Below are 16,654 nucleotides of genomic sequence, written 5' to 3' on the forward strand. Positions count from 1 at the left end.
TCTGCTAACTCTCAAGTGAAGGAGTGGGGAAACAAAAATAGTGAAGAAATTACAACAACGTACATTCAAAAGGGAGTGATGATGTATATATATATATATATATATATATATATACTGCAAGGATTTACGAGAGGATTGTGATGATTCTTCTTATTGCTCTTGTTGATGTTATTATTATTCTTATTATTATTATTGTTGTACAGGTATGGAAGCCATTGTCCTTCTTTCTTTTTAATCTATACATCTCTCCGTAGCCATTCTTCTTCTTCTTCTTCTTCCATCCTTTACAACCTCTCTTCCTTTCTCTCTCTCTCTCTTTCTCTCTTTTTCCCCTCTTCTCTTCTCTCTACAAGAGTATCCTCCTCCTCCTCCTCCTCTCAGTTCAGTTCAGTTCACATCCTCTTCACTCTCCCCGTCACTCTCGCCGCCCACGTCCCCCTCGCAGCCGGCCGGCTCCGCACACACCCACCGCGCCAGAAACAACAACACCGTCAACGCGAGAGATCCCCACAGCGCCACCTCCACAAGAGACCCCAACCACTCTTCGCCTTCGCCTTTTCCTTTTCCTTGTTGTTGTTGAGATTCCCGTCCAACGGGCTGCGGTGATGATCGCCACCAAAGCGGGGAGTGCAGAAATCTCGCAACGGCTGGACAACTCCGCAGGGCGGCCGCAACGTACGGCTGCAGCAATTTGCCCGCAACGACGGCCGGCGTGTACGTCTCCGGCGGCAGTCGCGCCAGCAGCGCAATCACGACGCCCGCCTCCACCACACCGTTGGGAACCGCCACAGCGAGCAGCAGCAGCCACCACCCAAAGTGTGTTGTAAAGAACCCACACGATGAAGAAGAAGTGGAAGAAGAAGAAAAGGGACGTGTACGGCGTGGATGGACAAGTAAACGCAATAGTAATAACTCCGCCACCATACCGCCCAGCGCATAGAAGAACTTCTCCACGGGGAAAGCCAAAATATCCTGCACTCTTAACATCATATTATTATTATTAGTAGTAGTAGTAGTAGTAGATGTTGTTGTGATGGTGCCTGGAATAGTGCGGAGTCCCTGCGCGACGAGGGCGGGCGATGTCAATCCGGCGAGAAATTGTTTCATGTGTGGACGAGCGGCTGGCGGCAGTAAAGCCCCAACAACGCGGCGGGAGTGCCGCACCGCCAACTGCACATTCTCAGCCACAACAGCAGCGAAGGTGTCCGACATGGTGGCACCCACTGCGGGATGCGTGTAGAGAAGCACAGCGAGAAACACAACGGCAGTGAGAAGCAGCGCGGGGGCCCCGTAAAGAGATACTACGCGAGGTACCATGATAAGATAAAGAGAAGATAATAAACGGTACGCTACTGTTACTCCTATAGAAAGAAGGAGGATTATATATATATATATATATATATATATATATATATATATATATATAAAGACAAATGGAACGAGAAGGAAGAAGAAAAAAAAATAACAAAGATAAGAAGGATAAGAGGGTGGAATATATATATATATATATATATATATATATATCCTGTGAAAATGATTGAGGACATACATAAACAAGGAAAGAGTAAAAAAAAAAAAAAATAGAGAATGCGGGAATTACCCCCCTCCTTCTCTTCGATTATCATTGCAGATGTTTCTCGTTTTTTTTTTATTATAATTTCTTTGATGGCCTCTGTAAATACCTCAAAATGAAAAAGAAGAAAAAAAAAACGATTCGTAAAGGTGAACGGCAAAAGACACTGCACTCCATAAATGCACTTGCACTCTCTTTATCTCAGACACTAAACACTAAAACAGACACACCAACCCTCTCTCACTCCATCTCTCTTGCTCTTTCACCAGACTTCTTTCCTACTTTCAGTTTGTACAGAAAATTACTTGTTTTGTGCATACTAGAACACACCCTGTTCTTTTTTTTTTCCTTTTTTTTTTTCTTTTTACAACCTTAGCGAACGAAAGAAAAAGGAAAACTAAACATACACACACAATATACATATATGTATGCCCTATTCTTCCCATTCCGTCACTCTCTCTTTAGGTAAACAAAACAAACAAAAAAAAAAGTGTCTCCATACATCATCATCATCTGCGGCCATCACCCACTTGGTGTACCCATCTTTGCGTAGTACACGACGGTGGTGTACTTATTGCAGTACCTTGTAGTGAGCCCCATCACGGAGTGATCCTCACGCCTCTGAAAGTACACGTGATTGATCGTCACATTCAGTGGCAGCGGGAGATGCTCAGGCGGCATTACTTCACCAGCAGCCGACACAACGCCGTCGCGTGTGCATCGCACGGCATTTGGTGGAGTGTTGAGTGGAGTGTAGCGGAGATGCACAGGAACGAGTGGTGGGTACTTGCGGGATTCTTCAAAGATGATTTGTTCCTGTCCCCATCCCTCGCCGTCATCCATGATCTCCTCATCTTCCCGCGTCAGCAGCAGTGCATCATTTAACTCCAACAGGTTCACAGCGAGTTCACTGTTCGTATTATTATCATAATCAGCGTCATTTGTATGTTTATCATTTTGTTGTTGTTGTTGTCCGGGTGAGTCGGCGATTGGCTGAGATTTGTCCACCATATTCTTTCCATCCACGATGAAACGGTATCGATGTGTACCCTGTGGGAGTTCGAGAATAGTGTAGAAAGAGTCTTCGCTAGGCGTCATCTGTAGTGGCTGCCACTGTAATGTCTCTACGGCAACGAAGATCTTCTTCTTTCTATCCAACAGCGCTCTGGCATTCTTGTCAGCATACCGCAACACCACAGGGTATTTCTTTGTCGTACCACCAGCAGCAGCAGTCGTATTAGTAGTAGTATTAATAGTAGTAGTGGCAGTCGTATTCGTAGCGGTATGAGTGGTAGTGGAGGATGAGGAACCATCTTGTTTGCGTTCTGCAATTCGGCGTTGGGTAATTATTGCATCACCCAATGGATCTCGGTATTGTGATGGTTGCTGCAGTACATTTTCTCGAATCCCGGCTGTTCGCATTCCAACACTATGCGTAGTGGCAGCAGGAGTTGTTAGTGAACTCTTACGGGAAGCGGCATTACTCTCAGACTTATCCCGCTTGGAAAACTTAGATTCCCTACTATTTGGTTGCCCCATTTTCTCTTGTGTAAATAATAATAATAATAATAATAATAATAATAATAATAATAATAATAATAATAATAATAATAATAACGATTTTCCCCTCCTCCTTCTTCTTCTTTTGTGTTATTCTTCTTCTTCTATGTATGTGTATGTATTTCCCCCCTTTTTTGTGTTTTCTGTTTATTACTACTGAAACAAAAAAAAAAAAAAAAAGAAAAAGAAAAAGAGAGAATGAAACAGAAGAACAATAACAGCGTTAGAGAATATACATGTATACAGAAAATAAAAAAAATAAAAAAAAACATCATACCCAATGAAATTACTTGATACAGCTATAACCGCCACTATTTACTATTAATAGTAAATAGCAGAAGTAATGATAAAATTTGATCAAAATGGTGCAAAAAAAAAAAAAAAAAAAAAACACACAGGAAAAAAAAAATTCCATAAATATTTAACACAACTTTCTCTTTTCTTTCCACCCCCTCCTCTTGTTTACTGTACATAAATGAGAGACGTTTATATGACTCTCTCAACTGGTTCCATTCCATTCTTTTTCTTCTTCTTCTCCCTCTCCTTTATTCCAACAAATGTAGTTTTCCATCCATCTTTTGTAGTCTTGCCAGTAGTTTAATGCGATCTCTGCCGATCTGTTCTTCCAGTTCCCGCAGGACTGTCATTCGCTGTCTGGTGTAGTCATCATCACGGTAGGCGGCTGGCGGCACTCGGGCTTCACGCACTAATATACTTAACGACTCATCCTGCACACGCCGCATCATTTTACGTAGAGAAGGAAATGGTTCATTATACGCCAAACGCCATCCTTCTTCTTCTTCTTCTTTTACGGCTACAGTTGTTCTCGTTGTTGTTGTTGTTGTTGTTGTTATGGTTTCAATGGCTTTCATATTATTATTCTCTTCATCTTCTTCTTCAACAACTCCTTCAGTTTCTGCTCTTGGTGAGGAAACAAGATGACCGCCATCGGCTTGATGGCTGCTGGCCTCCGGTAGACGCAGTGCCCGCTGCCGCAGGAGATGCTGCCGTGCATATGATATTCGAAATCGTTTGGGAAATTCCGTTGTGGTTTGCAATTCTTCCTTTATTTCTTTTTCTTCTTCCTGTTGTTCTTCTTCTTCTTCTTCCTTTTCTTCTTCTTGTGCTTGTGCTTCCAATAACATTCCTAGATTCCTGATATTCTCCTTTACTTCCACCGGTGGAGTGGGTTCTTCCTGCGGCTTCTCTTCCTCTTTCTCTTCCATCTCCCCGAGAAGTTCGGCGATCTGCTGGCTGTACGTGACGAATAACTCACGCCGCACCTGATCGGCTTTCAAGAGACTCATATTTACACACAGCTTCCTGAATCTCTCTCTCTCTCTCTATGTGTATATATATATATATATATAGAAAGAGGTCAAATGAGAATAGATGTGTATATAAAAGATATGAGGAAATCAAAGAAAAAAAAGGAAAAGGAAAGAAAAGAAAAAAAAAGTTGTTTCATGACTGATGCATAGAGACATAAATGTAATTTTAAAGTAAATATTTTATTATTATAATAATATATGTTCCTTTTGTTGTGGGCTATTCAGATCGAGTTGGTATCTTTTTTTTTTTTTTGTTTCTGTTTCCATTCTCTTGGAGTCCAACGCATCTCTCTCCCTCAATCTGGAGATCTCACTCTCTCTCTCTCTCGTTCTCTCTCTATATATTTATGTATGTATGCATGTAATGTATGTAACGTACGTGTGCTCAAAGAAAGCACACCAGTTAGACTGCTCTCTTGCAATAAGTGTCTATTCTATATACACAATTACACATATATACGTGATTATTTACGTATAAAGATGTATATGTACATAGAAGGCATGAAGGGAACAACAACAACAACAACAACAAAGAAAAAAAAAACAAACGAAGCAGTCAAACTACCTTGAGAGTATACACATATATATATATATATATATATATAAGTTTACAAGCCTATACACATTTTCTTCCATTTTATCTATCCAAATAAAAAAGCATCCTTATTCGTCATTCACTCGGTGGCCCCATTCCCTCCTTCTTCTGATGTCTCTAACAACTGAGGATCAATATAAAGATCATGTGGCATTCCAATTGCCTCTTCCATCTCTGCAATTCGAGTAGCCGTACGCACTACTAGAGACTGAATGGGTCGCAGTAGAAACAGTCGCTCCTCATGTTGTTGCAGCAAATCTAATGTCCCAAGTGCTCCCTCCTGCAGTGTCTGTGCCGTCTCATACAATCCACACAGTCGCTCCCACAGAAAAAGTAACACACCATCTAATCCACGCACATCCGCCACTTGACGCCACTCTGGAGTGTCTGGAGGTCTTTCTTGCAATACCGCACTAGAGGAGACTTCCTGTACAAATAGTGCTACGCATGCTTGTATGCTTTCCTGCAGGACACTGAGGGCATCTGCGGTGGTCTGTGCAGCCAACTCCACTCGCTCCTCTAATCCTGCAATGCGAGCAGAGAGCACCTCATTCCACTTGTTGTCCTCTTCATCATCATCATCATCATCATCATCATCATCATTATCATCCCTCTTTTGGTTATTCTTGTTATTATTACTACTATTACTACGACTATTATTATTATTATTATTATTATTATTATTATTATTATTATTATTATTATTATTATTATTATTATGAGGGCTCTTCTCTTGATGATCTATTCCTTCTCTAGTGGATAGTGTCGCCTTCTCCACTTGTTCCTCCTTCAGTGCGGTGTACTGTTCCTGTAGTTCCTTCACGCGGAGCTGCAGTGTTCGGGTCTGTACCTCCACAGCAGCCGCAACACTCTGCACAGCCCCAACACGTTCATCCAAGTGCTCTGTGAGAAGTTCCGCATCTCTTTTGTAATCCCTACGGCTCTCCTCACGCCAACGCTTGTTGAGTTCAGCAGTGGTTTGTTGCTGCGCCTCAAGAGATGTGAGTTTCCCTTCAACGGTACCGCAACTATTTCTACACTCTTCTATTGCCTGTCGTAGTTGTTGTTCCAACTCCACTGACCGTGTTGTCTGATCTCGCTGTGAGGACTCACAAACGTTTAGACGATGTGTCCAGTCGTGTTCATATGTCTGACAACGTCCATTCATTTCGGTGAGTTGCTCCTGTTGTTGTTGGATCTTCTTTGAGAGTTGTGTTAATGCGCTGGTGGTGTCCTCACGCCGGGCAAACACATCCCGCAGAGACTCCACCAACACATCTCGTAATGCCATTTCATCTGCAATGGCCCCCACTACTCGCGCAGCATTTGTCATTTCACGTAAACGTTCGAATTGTTGTTGTAGTCGTTGCAGACCACTCTGCGATGTCTCTTCTGTATGGGAACAACGTCGTTCCATTTCTTCTTCCATGATGAGACGAACTTTCTGCAGTTGTGCGGTGTTGTCCTCTCGCATGCGGTGTAGTTGTTGTGTTACCCGCTCTACTTCCTCCTGCAGACGCATCTCTAATTGATGCATTTCCTCTTTTTGTTGTTGTTGTTGTTCTTTATTTGCAGTGGGACGTGTGCTGCTGAGTCGTTCCACCTCCACCATACGATGCCGCAATCTCTCTAATGCAGAGTCTGTGTAATCACGTAATTTTTCAATTTCTATGAATTGATCTTTTTCTTTTTCTTCTTCTCTTTCTTTTTGTTGTTGTTGGGCTGCTGCTGCTGCGGCTGCTGCTGTACGTTTGGAAACCACGTCCACCGCACTTTCTACATTTTCCAGTTTCTCTGTAATGCCTGTGATCTCTACTAGTACCGTGTCTACTGCAGACTTGCGGGCAAACAACTTTTCATGTGATTTCACAGCCGCTGTTACTTCATCTATACAGAACTTTAAGGTTTCTGTTGCTGTTGTACTATCCTGCTGCCAACCTCGCAATGCTGTGAAGAGACGATCCTCTACACTTCGTAGTCCTGTCTGTAGTTCACGGCGTAATGTCGATATCTGTTGCATCTCCACTTCTACCCGGCGTGAAATATCTTCTTGTTGTTGTTCTTCTCGTTCTTTTTCTCGTTCCTGTTGTTGTTGTTGTTCACTGCGTGTTTGTAGTTCTAAACTCACCCGCCCCAATTCCATTAATTTAGGCATGCAGACATCCTGCACGGTGTGTCGCAGTTCCTCTATGGCCGTCATGCGAACAGCGAGTTGCTGCACCATCGTTGCTGTAGTTTCCTGTTCTTTACGGTGTGTTTGCAGTTGTGCTTGACTGCGTGCGAGTCCCTCACGTGTGTTTGCTTCTGTGGATTGTATACACGCCGCCGACTCCCGCGCACTCGCCCGTGCCTCTTCACATGTTGTTAACGCCTCAGTAAGCCGCGGCTTCCATTGATCCACTTCATTCCGCACCGCCCGTATTTGCTGTTCCACTCGACTGATCTGCTGCTGTAGTTCTAATTGAGAAGATTCTAATGTGTGTTGAACACTTGTCAGTCGTTCTTCCATTTCTGTGATTCCCCGCCGTTCGGTTTGTGTGTTGTGATTGTGTGTTTCTCGCCAACCCGTGAGTTGATCCCGCAGTGTTGTGATTTGTTGCTGCAGTTGATCCTGCAGGTGGGCCGCCTCCTCTTTGCGCAGCATCGTCCGGCCGCACATCTCCACAAGCCGCTCGGTGATGACGGACTCTAATTTCACCGCCGCCGCCGCTGCGTGGGCCGCACTGCAGTTCCGCTCTAATGCCGTCACGCGTTGCCCCACTCGATCCTCCACCGCACGCAATTCACATTCGTGTCGCTGCGCCGCCGTGGAGAGAAGAGAGACGGCAGCGTCCACATCACACACACGCCGCAGTACATCTTCCTTCACTTGACGTAATTGCATCTCCACAGACGGCATGGATTCCCCACTATTACCACTATTACTATTACTACCACTAGTACTATTCTTGTTGCTATTATTACTATGATGATGATGATAGCCGTGGCTCGTTACAAACTCCATCATCTTCTGCATCTCTGCAGTAAAGGTGGATTGCACATCGGAGAGCCGCAGCCGCAGGAGATCCTCCGCACACAATCGCGCCGCATCCCGCGCCACTGATCGCATACGTTCCATCTCTGTATCTATCTTCACATTCACCATCTCACGCAGAACACCATCGAGACGTGTTTGTCGATCCTCTATTAAACGTTTCTGACGCACTACTGTGGATTCCAACTCCTCCACACGCTTGACAAGATCACTGGAGGGAGGAGGATAAGAAGAAAAAACAGCAGCAGCAGCAGTATTAATAGGAGCAGCAGTAGTTGTAGTAGTAGTAGTAGGCGTAGTAGTAGGAGGAGTAGAATGTCTATGTATATCAGTGGTTGGATTTACATTAGAAAGCAGCAATCGCTTTTCCAGAGATCGCACGGTTTCACCTAAATACGCGTTTTCTTTCTTTAACTGTAGACACATTGCCCTCAACTCACCAACTTCATTAGAGAGTTGCTGCTGCACTTCACGGACCCCGTCGCATCGCACAGTCCGCTCCGTATCTAACTCCGCCAAACAGTTCTTTACTTGCCATTGTAAAGAATTCACATTATCACTTAACTCTCCCAACGATAATGGACTACGTTGATGTTGATATTGTTGATGTTGATATTGTTGTTGTTTCTTCTGGTCTACATCCAATGGGGCATCAAATGCGGTTACTAACATCTTTCGTGCGGTTTCATGTTTAGATTGACGTTCCCGCAGGCGCTGGAGTGTCTCTTCAGAGAAGCGGATGTTGTCTTGAAGTGCAACCCGCCAGTTCCCGCCCATGCTGCTCATGCGATATTATGGGAATAAAGCACTTTTTGTTTTTTTTAGTGAATATATATATATATATATATATATATATATATTTATTATATTAATAGAAATAAGAAATAAGGAAAGAAAATAGATTACAAATAATAACATCTCAATTAAAAAAAAAAAAAAACAGAACCAACACTACCAAAGTAGAAAAAGATCAGCATAACAATCATAATAACTGCAGATTATGCATAAAGAGAAAACATTACCAAAAAATATAGAAAAAAAAAATAAAAAATAAAATAAATAGTGAAGAATATATACTGAATATAAAAAGAAAACCATCACCAATGTTTACTTCCAAAACATGGTGAACACTAACTGTGAATAAGCATTTCAAAAAAATAAAAATAAAAATAAAAATAAACCCATATTACTTACTTCTCTGAAATTTCACAACCGTACTTCTTCACATGGAGAAGACATCATCTTCTACAAATGGTGTTATCTTCACTCCTGACTGTGTAATCCCTTCCCCACACTTTAACACCACAGACTTCAGTTGAGAACTGCAAAAGTACGCCGCTCCCTCATCTTTATATTGATCCTCATTCATATTCTCTTCATTCTCATCACTCTCCACAATGTGTGGTGTCATTAAAGGCGTATCGGCGCCAAGAATAAAAGTGGCCGCGGACTGCCATGCAGAAATTCCATTTGATTTCACTGTAGATGGAATACCATGATTACTATTACTATTACTATTGCCATCATCCACAGGAAGAATAGCAGCAACAGTTGTTGTTGTTGTTGTTTTTATCTTTGAATGTGAAAGAGGAATAACTTCTGTACTTTCTTCTTCTTCTTCTTCTTGTTGTTGTTGTTGTTGTTGTGTGGATGTGAAGAGGATCATGGCATCTCGAATGGCTCCTGTCATGGCCCGCATTTCTTCCGCTATTCCATGCAGTGCCGCCACTTGTGCATGTTGTCCATTCACGAGAGCTGTTAAGTGTGAGAGACTCTCTGTGCCGCTGGCCAAATATTTTTCATGTTGTTGAAAAGACTCCACCAATCGAATTAACGCGGCGGTGGAATCTTTTTGTTGTTGTGCTGTTTGTGTGAGTGTGGCCTGCAGTGAGGTGCTGTCGGCCAGCTGTGTGTTCTGTGTGTGTGGAATAGTTAACTGTGATCTCTGCATAGATGCCGGCACTGCATAACCATATCCTCTTGTTGATATTGTGTTTGTGTTTGTTTGTGATGGTCGTGGTAATAATGTTGATGATGATGATATGGATGATATTGTTGTTGTTGTTGGGGCTGTGGGTCCACGTCGGAGTTTATGTGTGAAGATATCTGCAGAGTTGGAGTGTTGTGAAGATACATTATTACCTGTTGGGAATGTTTGTGTTTGTGTATATGGATACGTGTTTGTTTGTGTGTGTGGAGTTTCTCCCAGTTGTGTGTGACTGCGGCGTAAGGGGGCCACGCGGTGCTGAACACCATACATTTGTGAAGGTGAAATAATAATATCTATCTATTAATATATCTAATTATTAATATATAGAGAGATATCTCTGTAGGGAACAATCTATGTATTTCTAATTCTTTGTTTTCTATCCTTTTTCTCTTGTCTAGATTGATAGAGATAGAGAGAGAGATTAATAGAGAGAGACGAGACTGTGGTTTGCCTAGTTCCATTCACAATAAAGAGGGAAGACGAACAACAATCGAGATAGTAATCATATATACAGAAGTGAGAGGAAAGAAAAGAAAAAAAAAGAACAAGTATTATTATCATTTTCCATCCTCTCTTAAAAGTACCCAAAGAATAAATACATTTCTTATCCATATATATATATATATATATATATATATATATATATATATTTATTTATTTATATATATTCAATTAGTCATCATTATTATCGCCATTAAAAGAAAATCCCCACCCCTCTTCTTCTTCTTCTCATAGTTCAGTCTACATGAAACAGTATAGATTCCTTGCCTATACACCATGACCACACATGTCTCAACAAATACGATAATCGTAAACAACATCCCACCGATGGTGGCCCATACAAATACACCTCTTTTCTTTCTTCTTTTTCTTCTTTTTCATTTTCTCTTTTTTTTTCTTTTTCTCCTTTTCTTTCTTCTTTTCTTTCTTTTTCTTTTTCTTCTTGGGATGTATGCATATTTATATTGTGAGATGATATTGTTTGTGGAAAGACAATCCACCCCCGACACTCCACCTCTGGATCTCGCACGTAATAACACCCATCCACACAGTCTAATGTAAATAATGCTGAAAACGGCTTTTCACCCCACGAATGAAAATAACGGTTTTGATCCGCCACTCCAACCACTCCATTCTTCTTCTTATTCTTATTCTTTATATTTATATTTATATACGTAATTACACCAACATGACCCACAAAATTACGATAACTACCAGGATAGATAATAAGACTATCCAACACGGGTGGTTCTCTTCCACCTTGTGGAATAAAACGACATGGCACTAATTCCCCAGTATATATATATATATATATTCTTTACATGGCGTAAATAGATGAGATGAGCTGCCATATCATATTGTGGAAGAGAAAGTCCTTTACAATAAAAGAGCCAACGACGGGCAAACTCCACACATTGCCATTTATATCCCATAAAGTAATTGTGATGATAGTGTTTTTCATGAGTGAAGGTGTTACTAGAGGCGTTACTGTAGGCGGGAATACCGCCAGGCGCATAGCCGCAAATACCATGAAGAGGAACAACTCTCTTTTCTTCTTTTTGTTGTTGTTGAGAAAGGGAAGAGGAGGAAGAGGAAGAAGAGAGATCTTTTTTCTCTTTATTATTCCATTGCATGTGGGAATCGTAATTGGGTAAATCCAGCCCTACACTATATATATATATATATAGACCTTCTTCAGGTGTTGTCTCCCTTGTTAGAAAACTATTCTATCATTATTGCATAGGAAGAAAAAAAAAGAAATGAATAAAAAGAAAACATCAAAAAAGGTTGTATTTTAGTAAATATCTAGACGCTCATTATATATATATATATATATATATATATATACATACGAAAACAAAAAAAAAAAAAAAAAAAAAAAAAAAACAACATCCGTGGGAATGCCCAATAAAAAAGAAAAAAAAATGACAAAAACAAACGCTCTTTTTTTATTTCCTTTTTAGTTCCTTCTTATGATAATTGTGATGGAAATCCACACAGAGAGTATGGCTATACAGAAGCCCAGGATTCCATAAACAAACAAACAAAGAAATGAAAAAAAAAAAAAAAACGAACTTCACACATAATAACTCCAATACTGAGAGCATATAAATTAGCCGATATCCTGCTATTCCTTAAACGAAAGATGAAGATAGCGGAAAAGAAAAAAGAAAAAAGAAAAAAGAAAACAGTATTTAGACTCTTTCCTGTTCTCTGTATTGGATACGTATACTTTCCATTACATATATACATATAAAGTACTGCCGAAAACTTTTCAACTACTGGTGAAGAAGGATTGATTAAATGATCTTCACATTATACCTAACCCTCCTCTAGAAAATATAAATTAATAATAATAATAATAATAATCATAATCATAATCATAATAATAATAATAATAATAATAATAATAATAATAATAATCATAATCATAATCATAATAATAATAATAATAATAATAATAATAATAATTGTCATCATAAATTAAATAAAAACAGTAAAAAAAAAAAAAGAAAAATGTATCCATATAATGATTGGAGAGAAGATGAGAGTTTTTCCCCCATTATAACTCTCTCTCTCTCTCTCTTTCTCTCTTTCTTTCTTTCTTCCCATTTTTGTGATTACGTCCTCTTCATCAGAACACCGATGCTGCTCTTATTAACAGCCCTGAAAGGCACTAGTGAGCCAAACACAGCCGCGAGAAGAGCGAGCACAAACAAAAGCCCAATCAATACATACGGCATCGTAAATTGAAAAGGCAATACCATCACTGTTGCCAGCTGTAAGCCAAGTGTTACACCCACAAAACTTCCCGCCAAAAGTCCAATAAAAAAGGCGGAAAGAACAATACTGAAGGCTTCATAGAGAATAATACGAAATACATGTTGATGGGAACAACCTAATGCTCTTAATACACCCACCACCTGTACATTCATCTGTACATTCGCCACAAAAGTAATACACATCATAAGTGTACAGAGAGAAATACAGACAATAGCTGTAAAATAGAAAAAGTACATGATGAAATTGCCAATCACATTTAATTCATCTATGGACTCTTGTGTATCAAAGACGGTGTGATGGGTTAAATCCATATTGGATATCAATTCATTTACAAATGCTGAACGTTGTGCTGCTGTAATATTTTTATAAAGACGTATAAAGAGTGTCTGTTGTCGTAATTCCGTTACTGCTGTTGGTGGGAGTTTTACATTTGCCTCTTTTCCAAAGTCCATCATAACAGGATTGAGAAGCGTGATAAAGAAAGACTGTGGGATGAGAACAGAACTACTACGAGATAAGAAAGGTACTGAGGAAATACTTGGAAATCCTGAAACTCGATTCATTAATGCTCGTAAACTTACATAGAATCTAGTTTCCACAGAGTCATCTGCTACTTTATATTTATATTCCAACACCATTCCATCACCAACACTCACACCAACACCATTTTGTAATCCAGCAGCCACAATAGCGGGAATTACATATGAAGCCTTTTGCGATATATTTGGCGTTTGCATCCAATCGGTTAATCCAGTAGCGATGGTTTGACCAGCAGTGTGTGAAGGCTGTGGTGGGTGATCATACATACTGGCAACAACATCATATTTCCCATCCACAGTTTTTGTAAAGGGATATCGTTTATCACGGGCTTCTTCCAATATATAATCTTTAAAAACTGTATTTAATAAATTCTTAGATACGGCGATAATAGGCATGGCATTTCCTTTACGAATAGTGGTTTCCAATTTTGTAGGATATCCTATGTGTGGATAGGCATCTAATGGGAAACTGTGATAGGCCCACTCTTGTACATATTCCCCTTGCCATTTCTCCAATAATGCCGTTAATAGTTTTTCATTTAATGGCATATAAAAATCATTAGAAGTGGCAGAAATATCGGCTCCATTGTAAAGTTGAAGGAGTTGTGAAGATGTAACGGAAAGCATAGAGAACATCACACTTCCAGAAACAATACTTGCCACACTTATCAATATCATCATAAAGGTTTTGGAATTTCGTATACGATGATCATATAAATTCTTTTTTACAATAATCATAAATTGTTTTTCACGACCCCACATCATAAGCCAAAGAACAGCAGACTCCGCATACGGTTCAACTACATACATAATAAAACATATTCCAACCACCATCACAATTAAGATAGAGTTCATAAGGAAAAAGAACAATGTTAAATGTTCAAATATAAAAGCAAATGGAATCATATAATACACAATAAATCCAGAAGCAACGAGAAATATACCAAGAATTATTTGCCACGTCGCTACACCTAATTCTTCCAATCGTATCATTACAACTTTCGTCTCACTTTGACCACGACGAAATACATCTAAAGCATCCCGTAAACTACTACCAAGTGCATGGGAAACTGCACCCCAACTGGCGGATAGTGGTAAAGTTATTCCTAATCCAATCGCTATTAATACCGGCATAACGATTATCATATCATAGCGTGGATCTGCAGCTGTGAAATTGGCAAGTACAGCTTCTAATCCAATATTCAGTAGAATAAGAAGAATCACGCCCACTATAATACCAGGAATTACAAAGGCTACGGTCTGAGATAAAATAACAGCCATTACTTGACTCTTTCCCATTCCTTGGGCTCGCATTAAGGCAAATTCAAATTGACGTTCATCCGCATTTGTTCGAAGTAGCATAAAGAAAAGTATCATACATAATATAATAACACCAAATACAATAGTCGTAAGAGAAGAAGTAAGTACTGCTTGATTTCCATCAAAGTCTCCCATAACACGCATAATAGGATATTCTACAAAACCTTCAAAATCTACTCCCATGGAATTACGAATAATGGCATTTGTTCGCATCACCATCGCTTTAGCTCTTTCCTCTTTTCCTTTATAGTACATACTACGCCGATCCTTCAACACAATAGCGAGAATAGGTACGGCGTTTATAAGATCAATCTCACTCAAGATTTTACTAGCAGCTAATACATCTATTATAGAAGGTAATAGAAATCCCTCTCCAGGAGTAAGAGATGTTGGACCTAACAGGCAAGACTGATCCACAAAGATGGAGATTAGTTTTTTGTAATCTATCACCACAATATTTCCATAGAGAGAAGGATATTTTCCATCTGCCGATGTGATTTCATCCACAACATTCATAGCCAGATTCATATTTAACATCTTCGTCAAATCTATAGTGTCACCATCTTTAATGTTATTCAAAGCCAAAAATTTAAGAATAGTGTCGGTATACGTATTGTTACCTTCTTTTAGCTTCTCTAAGTCTACTACAAACGTGGTATTTTTTAAAATAGATCGAAGAAATTCTTGAAGAGGAAGTCGAATATTAATGCGTTCTCCATGATTAGATTGTAACTTCAAGTAGTCCAAAACACCCTTATATACATGCGCCTCAGCATAGCCAGTATCACGATGTTTCCAACCACGTCCTAATCCAATATGCCGTTCCTGTTCACTGTCAATAATAAGAAGATTCACAGAAGCCTCTGCTGGAGTTATTCTTCTACTTCTAGCTGTAGAATATCGTTTATGAAATACATCTTCATGATAATGTGCTGTTGCGGGAGTAACCCATCGTGGGGCCACACCACGAATTTCTCTTGTTGCCATTAAACGGGACTCAACAGAAGTATAGTTAACTAATCCACTAATCCTGTTTCCACCGCCCATAATCATAATATCAGCTTCTCCAACAGTTAACTCGGCGAGTCGTAGAAAAATATATGGGGCTTTTTCAATACCCATCAAAAGAGCACCAGAGAAGAAGACAAGAAGAATAACAGCAAATACACCAATACAGAAGTTACGTGGACGGCGAATAACATCGGCTACTGTGTAAGAAACAGCCACTCGAAGTATAGAATATAAAGAGTAAAGTCGTAATAGATTAGATGAGACGGCGGGGTCAGAGGAGGAATAACCGGTACTATTGTCTTTCAGTGTGGATCGAAAGAAGGGCTCGGAGACATGCACCTGAGCCGGTGTGTCTTCTTGGGATGGATCTCTGTTCATTTCTTTCTGGTGCATTTGCTGATCCCAACAAGAGAAAGATATTCAACTGTTTCTCTCTCTCTCTCTCTCTATTGGGGGAAGAATAATAATGTGAATAGAGTGTTTGTGTAGATTCTTCAGTGTTGCTTGTTTCTTAAGTTTCCCCTGTGTGCAACACACCCACCTCCTCCAAATGGAATTTTTCTTGATGTTTTGTGAATGAAGGAAGTATATTGAAGTAAGGCTATACATAAAAACAAACAAGAAAAGAAAAGAAAAAAATATATATATGAAGTATAGTTTTACAATAAAGAAGAAGGTATATACACAAGGAGACACAGAATGATGTCAAAAAGTGAATACGTGAGTGAGAAACGAAAAAAAAAAAAAAACGGAGATCGTTAAACGAAAGTCAAAAAACAAAAAGAAAAAAGAACAAATATAGATAGATAAATAGTTTAGATATGGAGAATAAAAAAAGAATCACACATCCAACACCGTATAGATCAATAACACCCGATGTATTCCCCAATTACAACCCTTTATTGATAAATTCACTC

At 39.8% G+C, this 16,654-nt stretch overlaps 7 protein-coding genes across 7 annotated transcripts; all 7 read right to left on the reverse strand.

The window, feature by feature from the left end:
- Positions 1 to 387: 387 nt before the first annotated feature.
- On the reverse strand, positions 388 to 1,317 carry TM35_000132680 (uncharacterized protein; the record flags this gene model as incomplete). Its single annotated transcript, XM_029025484.1, has 1 exon — positions 388 to 1,317. One exon carries the CDS (start codon positions 1,315 to 1,317, stop codon positions 388 to 390), a length of 930 nt encoding a protein of 309 aa, XP_028883330.1.
- A 778-nt stretch (positions 1,318 to 2,095) lies between these two features.
- Positions 2,096 to 3,112, reverse strand: TM35_000132690 (5-AMP-activated protein kinase, regulatory beta subunit; the record flags this gene model as incomplete). Its single annotated transcript, XM_029025485.1, has 1 exon — positions 2,096 to 3,112. One exon carries the CDS (start codon positions 3,110 to 3,112, stop codon positions 2,096 to 2,098), a length of 1,017 nt encoding a protein of 338 aa, XP_028883331.1.
- Positions 3,113 to 3,678: 566 nt separating this feature from the next.
- On the reverse strand, positions 3,679 to 4,440 carry TM35_000132700 (uncharacterized protein; the record flags this gene model as incomplete). Its single annotated transcript, XM_029025486.1, has 1 exon — positions 3,679 to 4,440. One exon carries the CDS (start codon positions 4,438 to 4,440, stop codon positions 3,679 to 3,681), a length of 762 nt encoding a protein of 253 aa, XP_028883332.1.
- Positions 4,441 to 5,138: 698 nt separating this feature from the next.
- Positions 5,139 to 8,879, reverse strand: TM35_000132710 (uncharacterized protein; the record flags this gene model as incomplete). Its single annotated transcript, XM_029025487.1, has 1 exon — positions 5,139 to 8,879. The coding sequence occupies one exon, from the start codon at positions 8,877 to 8,879 to the stop codon at positions 5,139 to 5,141; it is 3,741 nt and encodes a 1,246-aa protein (XP_028883333.1).
- Positions 8,880 to 9,315: 436 nt separating this feature from the next.
- On the reverse strand, positions 9,316 to 10,353 carry TM35_000132720 (uncharacterized protein; the record flags this gene model as incomplete). Its single annotated transcript, XM_029025488.1, has 1 exon — positions 9,316 to 10,353. One exon carries the CDS (start codon positions 10,351 to 10,353, stop codon positions 9,316 to 9,318), a length of 1,038 nt encoding a protein of 345 aa, XP_028883334.1.
- Positions 10,354 to 11,315: 962 nt separating this feature from the next.
- TM35_000132730 (putative trypanothione synthetase) lies at positions 11,316 to 11,717 on the reverse strand (the record flags this gene model as incomplete). The annotated part of the gene is made up of 1 exon (XM_029025489.1): positions 11,316 to 11,717. One exon carries the CDS (start codon positions 11,715 to 11,717, stop codon positions 11,316 to 11,318), a length of 402 nt encoding a protein of 133 aa, XP_028883335.1.
- Positions 11,718 to 12,704: 987 nt separating this feature from the next.
- On the reverse strand, positions 12,705 to 16,130 carry TM35_000132740 (putative permease-like protein; the record flags this gene model as incomplete). The annotated part of the gene is made up of 1 exon (XM_029025490.1): positions 12,705 to 16,130. The coding sequence occupies one exon, from the start codon at positions 16,128 to 16,130 to the stop codon at positions 12,705 to 12,707; it is 3,426 nt and encodes a 1,141-aa protein (XP_028883336.1).
- Between the last annotated feature and the right edge of the window lie 524 nt (positions 16,131 to 16,654).

This window comes from Trypanosoma theileri (assembly GCF_002087225.1).
Source record: "Trypanosoma theileri isolate Edinburgh chromosome Unknown TM35_Tth_13_V1, whole genome shotgun sequence".
Classification (NCBI taxonomy): domain Eukaryota; phylum Euglenozoa; class Kinetoplastea; order Trypanosomatida; family Trypanosomatidae; genus Trypanosoma; species Trypanosoma theileri.